General features: G+C 34.8%; 1 protein-coding gene across 1 annotated transcript in view; it reads right to left on the bottom strand.

Moving 5' to 3' along the window:
- CNBD1 (cyclic nucleotide binding domain containing 1) overlaps positions 1-15,454 on the bottom strand; it is a 341,528-nt gene that overhangs the window by 46,109 nt on the left and 279,965 nt on the right. The window contains exons 7-8 of the mRNA XM_035012259.1: positions 7,126-7,263; positions 5,780-5,912 (exon numbers count right to left, since the gene is read on the bottom strand). Coding sequence (XP_034868150.1) covers positions 5,780-5,912; positions 7,126-7,263 — 271 coding nt within the window. The remainder of the gene's footprint in view (positions 1-5,779; positions 5,913-7,125; positions 7,264-15,454) is intronic.

The following is a 15,454-nucleotide window of genomic DNA, read 5'->3' as shown; positions in this document are numbered from 1 at the left end:
AAAGAGGCAAGGCACTCCGTTTTTAACAAGACCTGCCCTCAAGGGAAACTAGTAACCAGAGCCCAACCTAATGGGGTTTTATCAGAACCTAACTGAACTAGAGAAGGGAAGTACCTAACTTCAGCCCACTCTGACCATCCTGTTCTATCTAATGTGGGGGTGGGGGTGGGTGGAGAGGACTAAGAAGTATAAGTGAAACTCCCATTCCAGAAACATAAGCCCACTAAAAGACTGAGCCCTAGTCACAAGACTATAAAACACTTCTTCCCCTACACCTTATGACCACTTTACTAAAACCTATTTATAGCAGTTCTATTTACAAAGTACCTCAGGCCCACCTATCAAGAAAACTGTCAAGAGAATTAGAAGACAAAGCACAGATGGGGAGAAAATATTTGTAAAAGACATATCTGAAAAAGCACTGTTCTCCAAAACATACAAAGAACTCTTAACAATAACAAAGTATCTGATTAAAAAATGGGCCAAGAGGGGCGCCTGGGTGACTCAGTCGGTTAAGCGGCTGCCTTCGACTCAGGTCATGATCCCAGGGTACTGGGATCGAGCCCCGCATAGGGCTCCCTGCTCGGCGGGGAGTCTGCTTCTCCCTCTCCCTCTGTCTGCCGCTCTGCCTACTTGTGCTCTCTCTCTCTCTGTTAAATAAATAAAAATCTTAAAAAAAAAAAAAAATGGGCCAAGACCCTAATAGACACCTCACCAAAGAACATGTATGGATTGGAAATAAACATGTGAACAGATGCTTCGCTCAAATGTTATCAAGGAAATGCAAATTAAAACAACAATGAAATACCACTACAAATCTACTTGAGTGCCCAAAATTCAGAACACTGTCAACACCAAATGCTGACGTGGATGTGGAGTAACAGGAACACTCATTGATGATGGAAATGCAAAATAGTACAGCCACTTCAGAAGACAGTTTGGCAGTTTCTTACAAAACTAAACTTACTCTTAATACACTATCCAGGAATTGAGCTCCCTGACATTTACCCAAAGGAGTTGAAAACTTATGTCCATACAAAAATCTGCATAAGGATGTTTATTACGGCTTCCTTTACAATGCCAAAACCTGGAAGCAACAAAAATGTCCTTCAGTAGGTGGATGGTTAAACAAACTGCGGTACATCCAGACAAGAGAATATTATTCAGCATTAAAAAGAAATGAGCTATTAAATCATGAAAAGACATGGAGAAACCTTAAATATATATTACTGAGTGAAAGAGAACATTCTAAAAAGGCTACATACTGTATGATTCCAATTCTGTGAGACTCTGGAAATAGCAAAACCATTTAAAAAAAAGAAACAACAAAAAGATAAATGATTGCCAGTGGTTAGGGATGGGGGAGGAATTGATGTATGAACTGCAGAGGATTTTTAGGACAGTGAAATTACTTTGTATGATACTGTGATGGTGGCTAAATATCATTACACATTCATCCAACCCAGAGAATGTCCAACATCAGGAGTGAGACCTAAAGTAAACTATGGGCTTTGGCTGATGATGTTTCAATGATAATGATGGTTTAATATAGGTTCATCACTTGTAACAAATGTACCAGTCTCAGGGAGCACACGAATAGTGGAAAATGGGTGGGCGCCTGAGTGGCTCAGTCAGTTAAGTGTCTGCCTTAAGCTCAGGTCGTGATCCCAGGCTCCTGGGATTGAGTCCAGCATCGGGCTCCCTGCTCAGCGGGGAGTCTACTTCTCCCTCTCCCTCTGCCCCTCCCCCCTGCTCGTGCTCACTCTCTCATAAATAAATAAAATCTTTTAAAAAAATAGTGGGAAATGCTACACAAAACAGGGGCAGGGGTATATGTGAAATATCCGTATGTTCTGCTCACTTTTGCAGTGACCCTAAAACTGCTCTAAACAAGCCTATTATGAAATCATTAAGTGAATTAATATATTACATTAGAAAATATCCATTTGATACAAAAGATACCCATAAAAAAGGAATGGAGGGGAAAAAAATCAAGATCAATAGCACCTCTAAGCACAAACCTGGTTCTGCATGTTCAAGAGTGTGCACTGGGGCTAAAGAGTTTAAAACCCTACAGAATGATTTAATATGCAAGAGACTGAAGCCAAAGTAATACTGGAATTTAGAGCCCAGAACTTCACCCTTATGTCAGACAGAGGTTCAAAGTACATATTCTGTGTCTGAAACTCTCCACTTTTGGTTTAGGAAGACTAGATATTTTTTTACTATTCTTATATTGGCCTATTTTATCTTTCAGAACTAAATTGGTTACTACTTTTTTTTAAGTGTCTCTAGTTATTGTTTGCTATGTCATATCATGCCTGGAAAAGACAGAGCATAATGATATACACAGGGTAACAATAAAATGTACCTAAGTAGTTCACTGATGCCAAGTTAACATTTTTTTCTTATACACAAAAACCACAGAAACAAGCTGATTAGTGAGAAAAGCTGCTGGTTGTCTTTTTCCAGCCAGTCAAACTTCGAAAAAAATAACACCTGGGAAGATTTTAATTGGTGTGATATGAACTGGACACGCCCAAATTACTAGCAGCATTGTACACATCTGTTACAGTCAGGATTCTTTGGCATGTGAAGCAAAAGTAAGAAGACTTAGGAAGTTAACAAAGGAAATAGAGCCAGAAATAAGCTTTACTTATTTCATAGATTGCCAAGATTAATCCTAAATTCTATCAAGCTTTTGAATAATTAACTAAATCTCTCTGAAACTTCATCCAATATACATTCCTAAAAGAAGATCAAAACACACATAATTATGCTTTATAAATCATACTAGTGCTAATTTTAAACCAAGATAATAAAAGTATAATTTGAGTTAGAGTCTCTACATTTTCTGATAACAATTCAAAATAAATCTTGAGTAAAGTCGAGAAGTATTACATCTTATGCTTCTCTTTGATATATCAAGTTTGTCACTGCCATATAAGAAAATTTGATAAGGCTGACAGAACTTATTCTTCACGCAGGTATGTTTATTTATAAAAACCACAGTATTTCAGGACTGAAAGAGGCTTTGAAGATCATTTACTGTAATTGTCATTCTTCTCTAAGGAGGACAAATGATTTTTTAAACTGTATAAATGTAAGCACCACATATTTTTATTTGGGAATCAGTGGGAAAATAATGCCACTTTTGACTTATTCAATATAATCACAGACTGTCCAATGCAATAGATAGATTCCACCATTATTTTTAAAGACATGTACTAAAAAGAACTTGAACCCAGCATTAGTCTAAGAAAGTGCAAGTCAGTACTACCTTAATTCTGATGCTAAATTTAAATATTTTAGGTTGATATTTTAGATTGAGACACATAATAGTCATCATTAGTAATCAAATACATTAAAAGCTCATAATTATTCCCCTTTTAAAATTCCATATTCTTTTGGCTCACATACATAATTTAAAATATATTGTTTTAAGATTTTATTTATTCATTTGACAGAGAGAAACACAGCGAGAGAGGGAAAACAAGCAGGGGGAGTGGGAGAGGGAGAAGCAGGCTTCCCACTGAGCAGGGAGCCTGATGTGGGGCTCAATCCCAGGACCCTGGGATCATGACCTGAGCCGAAGGCAGACGCTTAACAACTGAGCCACCCAGGCGCCCCCATAATTGAAAATATCTTTGATTTTAGTTTCTTTCCTCCTTTTTATTTTATTTATTTTTTAAAATATTTTATTTATTTATTTGAGAGAGCCAGAGAGAAAGAGCACAAGCAGGGAGAGGATCAGAGGGAGGACAACCAGACTCCACCCTGAGCACAGAGCATGACCCTGAGATCATGACCTCAGCTGAAATCAAGAGTCTGATGCTTAACTGACTGAGCCACCCAGGTGCCCCCTTTCCTCCTTTTTAATAACCTAAAAAGTATTAATGTCCTTATAGATAGGCAAGACGGAGACATTATTTTTTATACAAAATAGCCCTGGAAATGAGGCGTGGACCAAAATGTGATATTTCTGATACAAAAGGAGGAACCCATGATAAATCAAAATATCCATATTTAAAAAAAAATGTTTCTATACAATAAATATGCTGAATTTAGGAATGTTCAATTCCTAATTTTTCCTAAGTCAGTTTACTACTTGCTTTCTTAAATGTACTATTGGCCAAAAGTAGCATTTATAACTCATTAGAAAAAATGTTTCATGAACAAAAATATATCTAAAATTCAATTTTTGCAAGCAAGAAAAAAATATATATTTGGCTAAATACGGATTAAACACTGTATTTTTAAAAAGTGATAAATAAAATATAAAAATAAGCACTGGAAAGAAATTTGGAACAAATTTAGTAAAGGGCTATAATCTCACCAAATTTAAGAAGTTTATTAGAGAATCTCAGTATTTGAAGCATAACTTTGTCTCTAATGATATTTACTTTTCTTCTAATAAAAGAACTTTCTGAATTGGTTCTATGCTACACCTCACTTTTCTATTACACAGTGACTCCCTCAAAGGATATCTTAGCCAGATTTTTCTTCACCATATTTTTATTAACAGTCACATTAAGGACTTTGCAACTCAGACTCATTCTTTTTAGAATTTTAACTTTCCATTTAATTCAGAAATGTTCTCTTCCTGGCAACATATCCCTCACTACATTTATGGCTCTGTAGGCTTGAAATGCAAGTATTTCTCTCAAACACTACCTCTTCTATTATAATCCACTGTTTCACTAAGAGAAAAGCCAGGCAAGGCTGCAAACCTCTCTCTGTTGTTTGTGACTCTCTCTTGTAGGGCAGTAGGGATTCCTTACTGAAGGAGATCTAAAGCTGCTCTGACCCACCTACCACAGTTCCTCTTGTGTGGGTGTCTTAGTCAGTTTGGGCTGCCATAACAAATATCATAGGCTGGATGGCCCAGACAACAAGCATTTATATTTCAGTTTGGGATGCTGGGAAGTCCAACATCAAGGTGCCAACAGATTCAATGTCTGGTAGGATCCCTCTTTCCTGTTTGCAGAAAGCTGCCTCCTTGTATCCTCATATGGCGGAGAGAGAGAGATCATCTCTCTCATGTCTCTTCTTATAAAGGCACTAATCCTACTCATGAGGGCTCCACTTTAGTGACTTAATCACCTCTCAAAGGTCCCACTTCCAAATAGCAACACATTGGGGTTTAGGGCTTCGATATATGGATTTTGTGGGACACAAACATTCAGTCCATAACAGCTGACATCTCTTACTTAATGGGTTCTCAGAGACAGAAACAATTGTACAAAATGATGTAATGTCACCTACACTTTTTGTGTACACGTAAGCAGAAAATCCACACATCCCTGCCATGCCGAATATTGGAAATGTTGGCAGCTTCACTGTTGCTACCCCTTATCTCAGCCTCACCTTTCCTCTATATTTTCCACTGATAATGTGTACTACAAGTAAAGAGAAGCAAACTTGCTTCTTAAGTAGGTGTTCAATCAGGAGAACAGGACAAATGAATGTAACTTCTCACTGCATTTCTCCTTTTGGTCCTTACATTGACTGTCAGAGTAGGGCAATAAGGGTAGGGCCATGAGGAAATACAGAGAGATATGAGTAAGGCCAGTTCTGAGATCACTCTTTAAGCCATTACAGAACTATTTTTTAATAAAAAACAGGCAATAGTCTAAATGTCCAGTTAAAAGGATACATTAAGAAGTTAGAGAAACACTCATTTGAAGAAATATTATATAAAACATTAAAATGATGAAAAATTACAAATTCCAATACTATGTTATGTAAAGAAAACGATCCCAAATTGCATTAAACTCACCATGACCTGGAGGAAATTTTTTCCATTTAATGAGTGCAACTAGCTCATATATGGATAAAGTGGGCCACTCTTCATAATATGGACATTTACGAATTAATTTCACCTTTTCTTTATTTTCAAGTTTTATTTTTTCCTGAAAAAAGTCATTAAAAAAGAAAGGGAAATGTATAGCACAGATAGATAAATGGCAGTAATGGAAAACTAAAAGTTATATGAGTGTAAATTGTATAAAATACATTTGAATTTTATAGGAGCATCATTCTATGGTCACATAACCATATTGAAATTTTAGTCTTCAGATTTGCCACTAAAATTATATTTTCCCACCTTTCATAATATTTTTAGACTTCCATAAATGTTCTAGCATTTTTAAGAAATCCTGTCATAGTCAAGACCAATCTCAAAAGTTGTACTTAATAATACTGAATCATTGATACTTATATTTTGAAAATAAAACATACAGAACAATTTTTTTTTTAAGCTAGCCACTCTGAAATCAGCGATATGGAAGGAAGTTGAATTCTGAGCAAGTCATCTGTACCACTGACACTGAGACCATTGTATCAAAAGAAACCCTCACTATTATTAGAGAGCTAAATCAAAAAGATGGTTGTCTCCTCATCTCCCTCCAACCTGAGCACACAACTGGAGGTGATGCCAGTGCCCTGTTGCCCCTGCACCAGACTTAGATCCTATCAAGAAAAGCTGGCAGAGCAAGACAATGGGGGTCTTTCAGTGCAGTCAGTTACAAAAACTTTCTCTGTCATCAGGGGAGGAGAAATCAAAAAGAGGGAAAATTTTGGAGAGTAAATTGGTAAACTTGAAGTAAATAAGTTATCAAAATGTAGCAGAATTAGGGGGTCAGAACTAAGTTGTGATCACCTATTCATGCAACTCTGGGTTTTTAATATCTATTAAAACAATGAAATAGCATACCAGTCACTCCCAAGTATTTTTTTTCCTCAGGTGGACTGTACAGATTTAGAGATCTCTCTGTATGATCGTCTGGTATCCCTAACACATGACATGTCTTTGACACCCAAAACTTATGTTTGTTGAGTGAATACATGAATAAGTGAATGTATAAATGAATGGATTTGAAATTCATGAAAAACCCAAAGTGCTAAAAATATACATAAAATATATCCATAGAGACCTTTCTTTCCACTTCAACTACCCATCACCATCAGAAGCTTAAATAATGTTCATCAAATAGACCACATTTTTATGTCTCCAAGTTAAGTTATATTTAAAAATTACAAAGATACGGATATCTGTCTAGAGGCAAAACTTAGCTTGAATTTACACAAATATTGTGTTAATATATAGATTAGATATGGTCGTACCGATTTTAACCTTGCATAATCCTTTGCAGGGATTTTAAGAATTTCACAATCTTCTTCTGTGATCACCGAATGCTCCTTTGTTTCTGATTTGGTCTGAGCTGCAACTTCCAGGGTTCCAAAGGTACTCCATTGTCGAAGCTGTAAAAAATATGGAAGTAACTTAAACTTCATTATCACTCATCAACATAAAAATACCAGTGATGGTGATGGAAACAGTCTGGAAGAGTCTGCAAAAGGGATGATGGCAGGTCAAACTCCCAAGTCTGTGAAAGAAGGGGATCTAAACAGTCTTGCAAGGATGTCATACTTCTGTCCAACGTTACCTTCCCAAAGCAAGAAAAAGTTTCCATTTTTTCACTAGCATGAAAGAAATAACTTATAAGAAGAGATCTTCTGTTTTATCCACTGATTCATTTTAAGTACCTAGAATAATGCTTGGAACATAGTAACCATTCAATAAATATTTGGTAGTAATAATGAAAATGAATATAGTGTTAAGCAGTATATAAATTACAAACATATATATGCTTGTGTATACACACACACACACACACACACAGGGTCTCCTAATTTAATATGTAAAAGATAAAAATTTAGCATCCCCCAAATGTTACACTAGAATATGTATTGTAAATTATTACGATATAATATGAATATATATAGCTACGTAGAGGATCTATATTCATGTTTGCACGAGGAAAAATATATCATAGATAATATGTATCTATGAAATTGAGAAGTTTCTTAGGGAAAACATCAGGTCTATATGGCTAAGATGATATGAGAGGACCTCCACTCTTCCATTTCAAATCTATAGAAAGGCTAAATTGTTTTCTTTTTAGATGAATGGATAGCTGAGCTTGAATCTGCAAGTCCAGAAATAAAGAGGAATTTTAAACAGTCACTGAAACTGAAGTGGTTCACGGTGATATCAAACTAGGATAAAGGCCTAAGGGGTTGAGTTCTGGGGTTCATCATACATGTGGGAATAGGAGATGAGACCCAGGACCACGCAAAGCGAGGAACTGGAATTGAGCTCTCGTGCCTAAAGCCTAGAACCTTGGAGGATCACCTGTATGTGAAATGGAGGCAACAAAAATTCATCCCACTAGTCTAGCTGGGGAACTGGGTACAGTTGTCACAATATCAGGATCCTAGGTCTATAACTTGTGTAGGTGAAGAATAAACATTTACACATAGTACAGGACTCAAAGCTTAAAAATTACTGTATAGTCTGGTACACAACTAGTAAAACACCTAGGATCCAGGAAAGTGCAATTTTTTTTTTTTTTAAGACTTTTATCCATCTATTTGTCAGGTGGGGGGAGGGAGAAGAGCACAAGCAAAGGGAGTGGCAGCCAGAGAGAGAAGCAGGCTCCCCGCTGAGCAAGGAGCCCCACAAGGGACTCGATCCCAGGACTCCGAACCCCGGGACCACGACCCCAACAGAAGGCAGACCCCCAACCGACCAAGCCACCCAGGCATCCCCAGGAAAGTGCAAATTTAAAGCCTTATGTATGAACTGAGGATAAAAGGAACTCACATAGGGAGCAATCCCTATTAATAACAAAATCACAATAAAAAATTACAAGCCTCACAAGTGACAAAACTCCTATGAGGGCAACTCAACAAAGAACTAAAAAAAAAAAGAACATCCTAAAAGAAGCTATATACAATTAATATATTAGATCATATTGCATTTACATTTTGCTAAATAACAAAATTAAACTTTTATAAGTAAAAAAAAGTTATAAAAAACTCAATGGACACATTAATTAAAACTTAAGAAATAATTCACTAAATGGATAAAACATGAGAAAAGCTTTCAGAATAAAACATAAAATATAGAAGGAATTTAAAATAAGACTTTAAGAGATATAGAAGATAGATGGAGAGCATTCAGCATATATCTACTAGGATTTCCAGAAGAAACCAAAAATAATGGGAGAGGAGTAATTATCACATCAGTGATAATGGCACCAAATTTTCCAGAATAGGGAAGAGGTGAGTCTTGAAATGAAGGAATTAATACAAAACCTAGATATATATTTGTACTTTGTGTTCCTGCTCAGGTTTTGGTGTACTCTATTTATCTTTCTCCTCCAGGTCCTCCTTCGTCATCTTGTTAGCGATCAGTAAATTCAAGCAGATATTTTCTACATATATTTTTCCAGATTATCTAATTGTATTTAGGATAAGACTTGGTTTGTATTACCTAATAAACCATTATGAAAGCAGAAGTCCTCCACGACTTTGAATAATATTCTTAAGGCTTTCTTTCTTGATGTATTAACGATATCATCAAACTGCCTAATGTTATTAGGAAAGTATTACATTTCCAATATCCTTTACATACTCTATATATGTAAACATTGTTGTAAAACTGAATTACTATATAACTGAATTATTTAAATTATTAATATTTATATTTCCATTCTGTTCTATAACTATGGTCATCTTCAAAGTGCTCAGAAAAAAATAACTTTCAAACTAGAATTCTACATTTACTTAAAAAAGGAATATGGAATGAGGAAAAACAAGCATCAAGTTAATTTTTGACATCATGTGAAACAAATTCCTCAAAAAGTTGAAAATAGAGCTGCCCTATGACCCAGCAATTGCACTACTGGGTATTTACCCCAAAGATACAAATGTAGTGATCCGAAGGGGTACGTGCACCCCAATGTTTATAGCAGCAATGTCCACAATAGCCAAACTATGGAAAGAGCCAAGATGTCCATCAACAGATGAATGGATAAAGAAGATGTGGTATATATATACAATGGAATATTATGCAGCCATCAAAAGGAATGAGATCTTGCCATTTGCAACGACAATGATGGAACTGGAAGGTATTATGCTGAGCGAAATAAGTCAATCAGAAAAAGACATGTATCATATGATCTCACTGATATGAGGAATTCTTAATCTCAGGAAACAAACTGAGGGTTGCTGGAGTGGTGGGGGGTGGGAGGGATGGGGTGTCTGGGTGTTGGACATTGGGGAGGGTATGTGCTATGGTGAGTGCTGTGAATTGTGTAAGACTGTTGAATCACAGACCTGTACCTCTGAAACAAATAATACATTATATGTTAAAAACAAAAAGAAGATAGTAGGAAGGGAAAAATGAAAGGGGGGAAATAGGAGGGAGAGATGAACCATGAGAGGCTATGGACTCTGAGAAACAAACTAAGGGTTCTAGAGAGGTGGGGCTGAGGGGATGGGTTAGCCTGGTGATGGGTATTAAAGAGGGCACATACTGAATGGAGCACTGGGTGTTATATGCAAACAATGAATCATGGAACACTACATCAAAAACTAATGATGTAATGTATGGTGATTAACATAACATAATAAAATTTAAAAATGTAAAAAAAAATTAAGAATTAAGCACAGTAAAGGATTAATGACAATACCTCATAATAAAATAGAACAATTATAATGATATACTGTAATAAAATATCTCTCAAAATAAAAAAAAGAAGAATTTTAGTTAGAACAATACTGAATACAAAGAGGAGTACAAAACACTTCATAATGGTAAATGTAAATAAAATTTATTGGCAGATAATATTTTTAAAATAACTAATATGGGGTTACTTTAAAATAACATAGATTTAAAATACTTTTACAACAGTAACTCCAAAGAGCAGGAAGACAAAAAATAGTAGTATTGAGAATCTTTATACTTTGGGACTAGGAAATAAAAAAGATTATATAGCTTTTCTTAGTTAAAATTGCAAATTTAACAATATAGAAATTGGACCTTTATGGATGGAAAAAGAAACATAATGACACAAAAATAAAGTGATAAAATTTACTATATCCCTAAAATATCTAACACCTATAATTTGATCTAAATAGGAGTAACAAAAAACAAATAATTAGAGAAAATGACAAATTATTGAAAAATAATTTCCAGAAGAGAACAACTAAATAAACCACACACAAAAGAAACATTCTCAACCCTACTAGTAGACAGAGAAATGTTTATTCATCTATCAGATTGAAAATATTGAAGTATTCTAACCTATGAGACTAGGGCAATACTTTCATGCATAACTCAAAAATATAAAATCCTTTTAAAATGGGAAATAATCTGGCAGTATTTACTAAAATAAACAAAGAATGTATGAAATGCTTTATCCAGACACCTGTCTCCTAGGATCTACCTTATAGAAAAAAGTGCATTCTTAAGTATATATTTACAAGAAGTTTAATGCTGCACATTTTAATAACTCCCACCTGGAATCTTCTTTAATGGCCATCAGTTAATGAGTGTGTATGCATGTGTGTTGTCTAAATTTTTACATACTGTATAAAATTAGTGCATCTATGTATCTTATCCTTTAAGAATTCTTATAATAAAAAAATCAGATAAAAATATATGTTGAAAATGTTTATAAACTGAACAGTTACAAAAACAATAATCTGTATAAGTTTATACAATTGTTCATATGCTTATGTGAGCTCAAAGAAAGTTGTGCAAGTGCGAACACCAGCCTATTCAGGGGAGAGGTGGAGCTCAAATGACAAAAGATGTATTACCTTTTCCTTAAAACTTATATTTTCTTTCAGTTACAACACTGAGTATGTATTAAATTTTAAGTTTTGGACATTTTAAAAGACATTTAAGATGCAGATTCAAAACAACATTCTGTGTTATTCTCCATACCTGTGTTATCTCTCTTGATATCTTTACTGATATATGAAATATCTTAAATGATATATATTAGAAGTGTATAGTTATCTCTGAATGATGAAAGTGAGTAACTGTCATTGTCTATAACTCTCTGTATTTTCTGAAATTTTCAATAATATAGCAACTTTGAAATCTGGCAACATTTCAAAGCTATTTAAATTATGTACAAGTCAATCTTTCTCAATTTGGGGGGAAACATTCATTAAAGCTAAGTAGATAATCCTATTTTGCTGGAGGTGGTTGTTGGAAGTACATAAAAGGAGCCATTTCTCTCACTTCTAAAATCTCATGTTTTTTTACTGAAAAATAAATTGATAATTCCCTTTATTGGGAAATGATGTATTTCTTTTAAAAAAGATTTTATTTATTTATTTGACACAGAGAGAGCATGAGCAGGGGGGAGGTGCAAGGGGAGAGGGAGAGGGAGATGGAGGCTCCCCACCCAACAGGGAGCCCGATGTGGGACTTGATCCCAGGACCCCAAGATCTTGACCTGAGCAGAAGCAGACACTTAACCGAGCCACCAGGCACCCTGGAAATGATGCATTCCCATGATTAAAAATTGTTACACTTTGCTAATAATACATGAGCCAAACATTTGTTTCTGAATAATAAGAGTTGGTAAATCATTAAGATTTCTTTTGAGTAAAAACATTGTTGAGATTTGTTTCAAACAGCATTTTACTGTTTCTGAAAAACAGTAGACTTTTACAGGTAGAATTTTGTTCTTCCTGTATTATTTTTCCAATGCTTCTAGCTTTCAGGCATTTACACATTAAACAAGATCAATAAATAAAATTAGAATTGCTATTTTTAAACCAAGGAAAGGTCCTATTTTTAATCCTCTGGAATATTTTTTTTTCCCTAAAGGTCTGAAGAGTCAGACAGAAAATACAAAGCCTCTCTAGATCAGGGGTTCATAACCTTGGTCCAAAGAGGGACTTTTAGAAGATTCTTGAACTACTAATGTCTCATGACAGTTTGTGGTTATTTGTAAATTTCTGTTTTTTCCTTGAATGGCTTTCTATAGCTTTCATTAGATTCTCAAAGGTGTCTATGTCTCAGAAAAAAATTACATTTCCCTATTATTTAAATGGCTTATTTAGAAAGTACATCTCATAACCAAATAATGTTGTACAACAAGAAAGTGATATGAAAATGCTGCATTTTATAATCTCTCATATACTTATGGAGGATTTGGGCCATATTAAGGGTATACTGTGATATCTAAAAGGTAGAAGCAGGAACCAACCTAATGTGAGGATAGTCTGATTGGGACCACTCAACCTACTGGCTGAGAGACTGGCCTGCCTGCTTAAATTCCCTGAGTACATTCATTCCAAACCCATATGCTGAGCCAAAGAGGAAGACATTTCCAGTCTGTAGGAAAAGAATTGATATTTGAAGATTACATGAATAACTATGCAGTCTTTAAGTAAAACCCACAACTCAAGTCAGTTTGTAGATTTGGTCAATAAAGTCCTCTTTAAAAGTTGACTAAATAAAGCTTCCTATTATGTCCCTCATGCATTTTGGCAAGAAGGGTCTAGATATCATAAAGGATCAGAAAGGTAGAGGAAAAAATTCTCTTTATTTCCTTCAAAACAGAGTGGTTTCTTCAAGCATTCTCAGGGCATTCCTACCTCCTCAATCATTCACATGAAACACTTGTCTTAAATACCTCACACACTGACTGTTGATTTGAATTCTACCCACAGCTTAAAAACCAGTTTAGTCCCTAATTCTTTTCTAAGGCTCCCTGGGTAACCCAAGTTACCCCTCTTATTTCTAATAAATTATGTACTCTATTTTTTTGTTCTATAACATGGAATGCTCTCATAAGTAAGGGCACTCTACAAATATCAAAAATATATTACTCTCTTAAAACTTTGAGGATAAAGAAATGTGTTTCCTTCCCTCTAATATAGAAAGATTTTTAGCAGCAAAGGAGCCTGGGTTGAATAATCATCATTTGGTGCCACGTTAAGACCAGTACAATTATAATCGAATATCCTTAAATTTTAAAAGTTCAGTTGTAAAACATTAACTGATCTATCAGTTAATGTAAACATTAACTGATCTGTAAATCATTAACTGATCTATCTGTAACATGTAAATGTTAAACTTGGTATATGGAGTTTATCTGATGCTTGCTTAATTCCACTGTGGTTATAGGACATAATCATTTGAAATTTGTTGAGACTCAGTTTATGCCCTAGCACCAAATCAATTTTAAAAATGTTCCATGTGCTCTTAAAGGAATACACATTCTGCAATTGTTGTTTGCAATGTTGAATACAGGTCTAGTAGATCAAGTTTGTTAATTGTGTTGTTCAGATATATTTCCACTGACAACTTTTTTTTTGATCTGGTTCCTTATCAGTTACTCAGTGATACCTATTAAAATTACCCTCTATAGTTGTGGGCTTCTTTACTTCTCTTCCCTCTTCCTTCCTTCCTTCCTCCCCTCCTTCTTCCCTCCCTCCCTCCTTCTTTCTTTAATTCTTTCTTTTTTTTCTTCTTTTTTTTCTATCAATGTTTACTTTATATATTTTGAGGTAACAATTTTTTGTGCATGCAAATTTCACACTAATTATGAAATATCCCTTTTACCTTTAATAATGTTCTTGCAATAAAGTCTACTTTGCCTACTATCAGTAGAACTACACCAGCTTTCTTTGGGTTAGTGTAATCTGGTTTATCATCTTCCATTATTTTACTTTGCAACTTCCCGTATTTGTAATAAGGTGTGTCAGCATATAGGAGTTATTTTGTCTACTCTGAAAATCTTTGTTTATTAATTAAAATACTTAGTCTGTTTACATATAATGTAATTACAGATATATTTAGGTTTAAATTTGCCATCTGAATATTTGCTATTTGTCTATTTTTCTATTTTTCATGTGTCATTTAATTATTTTTATTCAGTGAACACTGAGTATGAAAAACTGTTATTGCTGTAGATACCGTCTTTCTCTAAGATGCTTTAGTTTTCTACTGACAGTTAAGTAGGGAATGTAGAAGCAGATTAACATGATCCAATCAAGAATTGAGGTATTTGAGGCTGGTTTTAGTTCTGGGTTTCTACTGATAGACTAACATGTTTATCAGAACTCCTTATCCTTACTAGACATAGAACTCTTAATTGCTACCTGTCAAATGCTATGAGACTGATGACAGTTCTTCTTGTTAGATTTGTAGCTGTGATGGTTAATTTTATGTGTCAACTTGACTGGGTCATGGAGTACCCAGATAAATTGGTCAAATATTATTCTGGGTGTTTTTGGATGAGTTGAACATTTAAATTAGTACACAGAAAAAAAGAAGATTGCTTTCTATACTGTGGCAAGCCTCATCAAAGCAGCTGAAGGATTAGATTAGATTAGAACAAAAGACTGATCTACAACCAAATAAGTAAGAATTTAGGAAATTCTCTACCAGTGGCCTTCAAGCTGATCTCACTAGACATCAATGATTCCTGGTTTTACAGAATCTTCCAGACTTCAGACTCAAACTGGATATTGGTTTGGCAGATTCTGGATTTGCCAGTCTCCATAACTGCCTGAGCCATTTCCCTATTATCTATCTATCTATCTATCTATCTATCTATCTATCTATCTATCTATC

Source organism: Mirounga leonina, unplaced genomic scaffold, assembly GCF_011800145.1.
Source record: "Mirounga leonina isolate KUSES-001 unplaced genomic scaffold, KU_Mleo_1.0 Mir_165, whole genome shotgun sequence".
Classification (NCBI taxonomy): domain Eukaryota; kingdom Metazoa; phylum Chordata; class Mammalia; order Carnivora; family Phocidae; genus Mirounga; species Mirounga leonina.
Note: the sequence above shows the minus strand (reverse complement) of the source record. Positions and strands in the feature narration are given on the sequence as shown.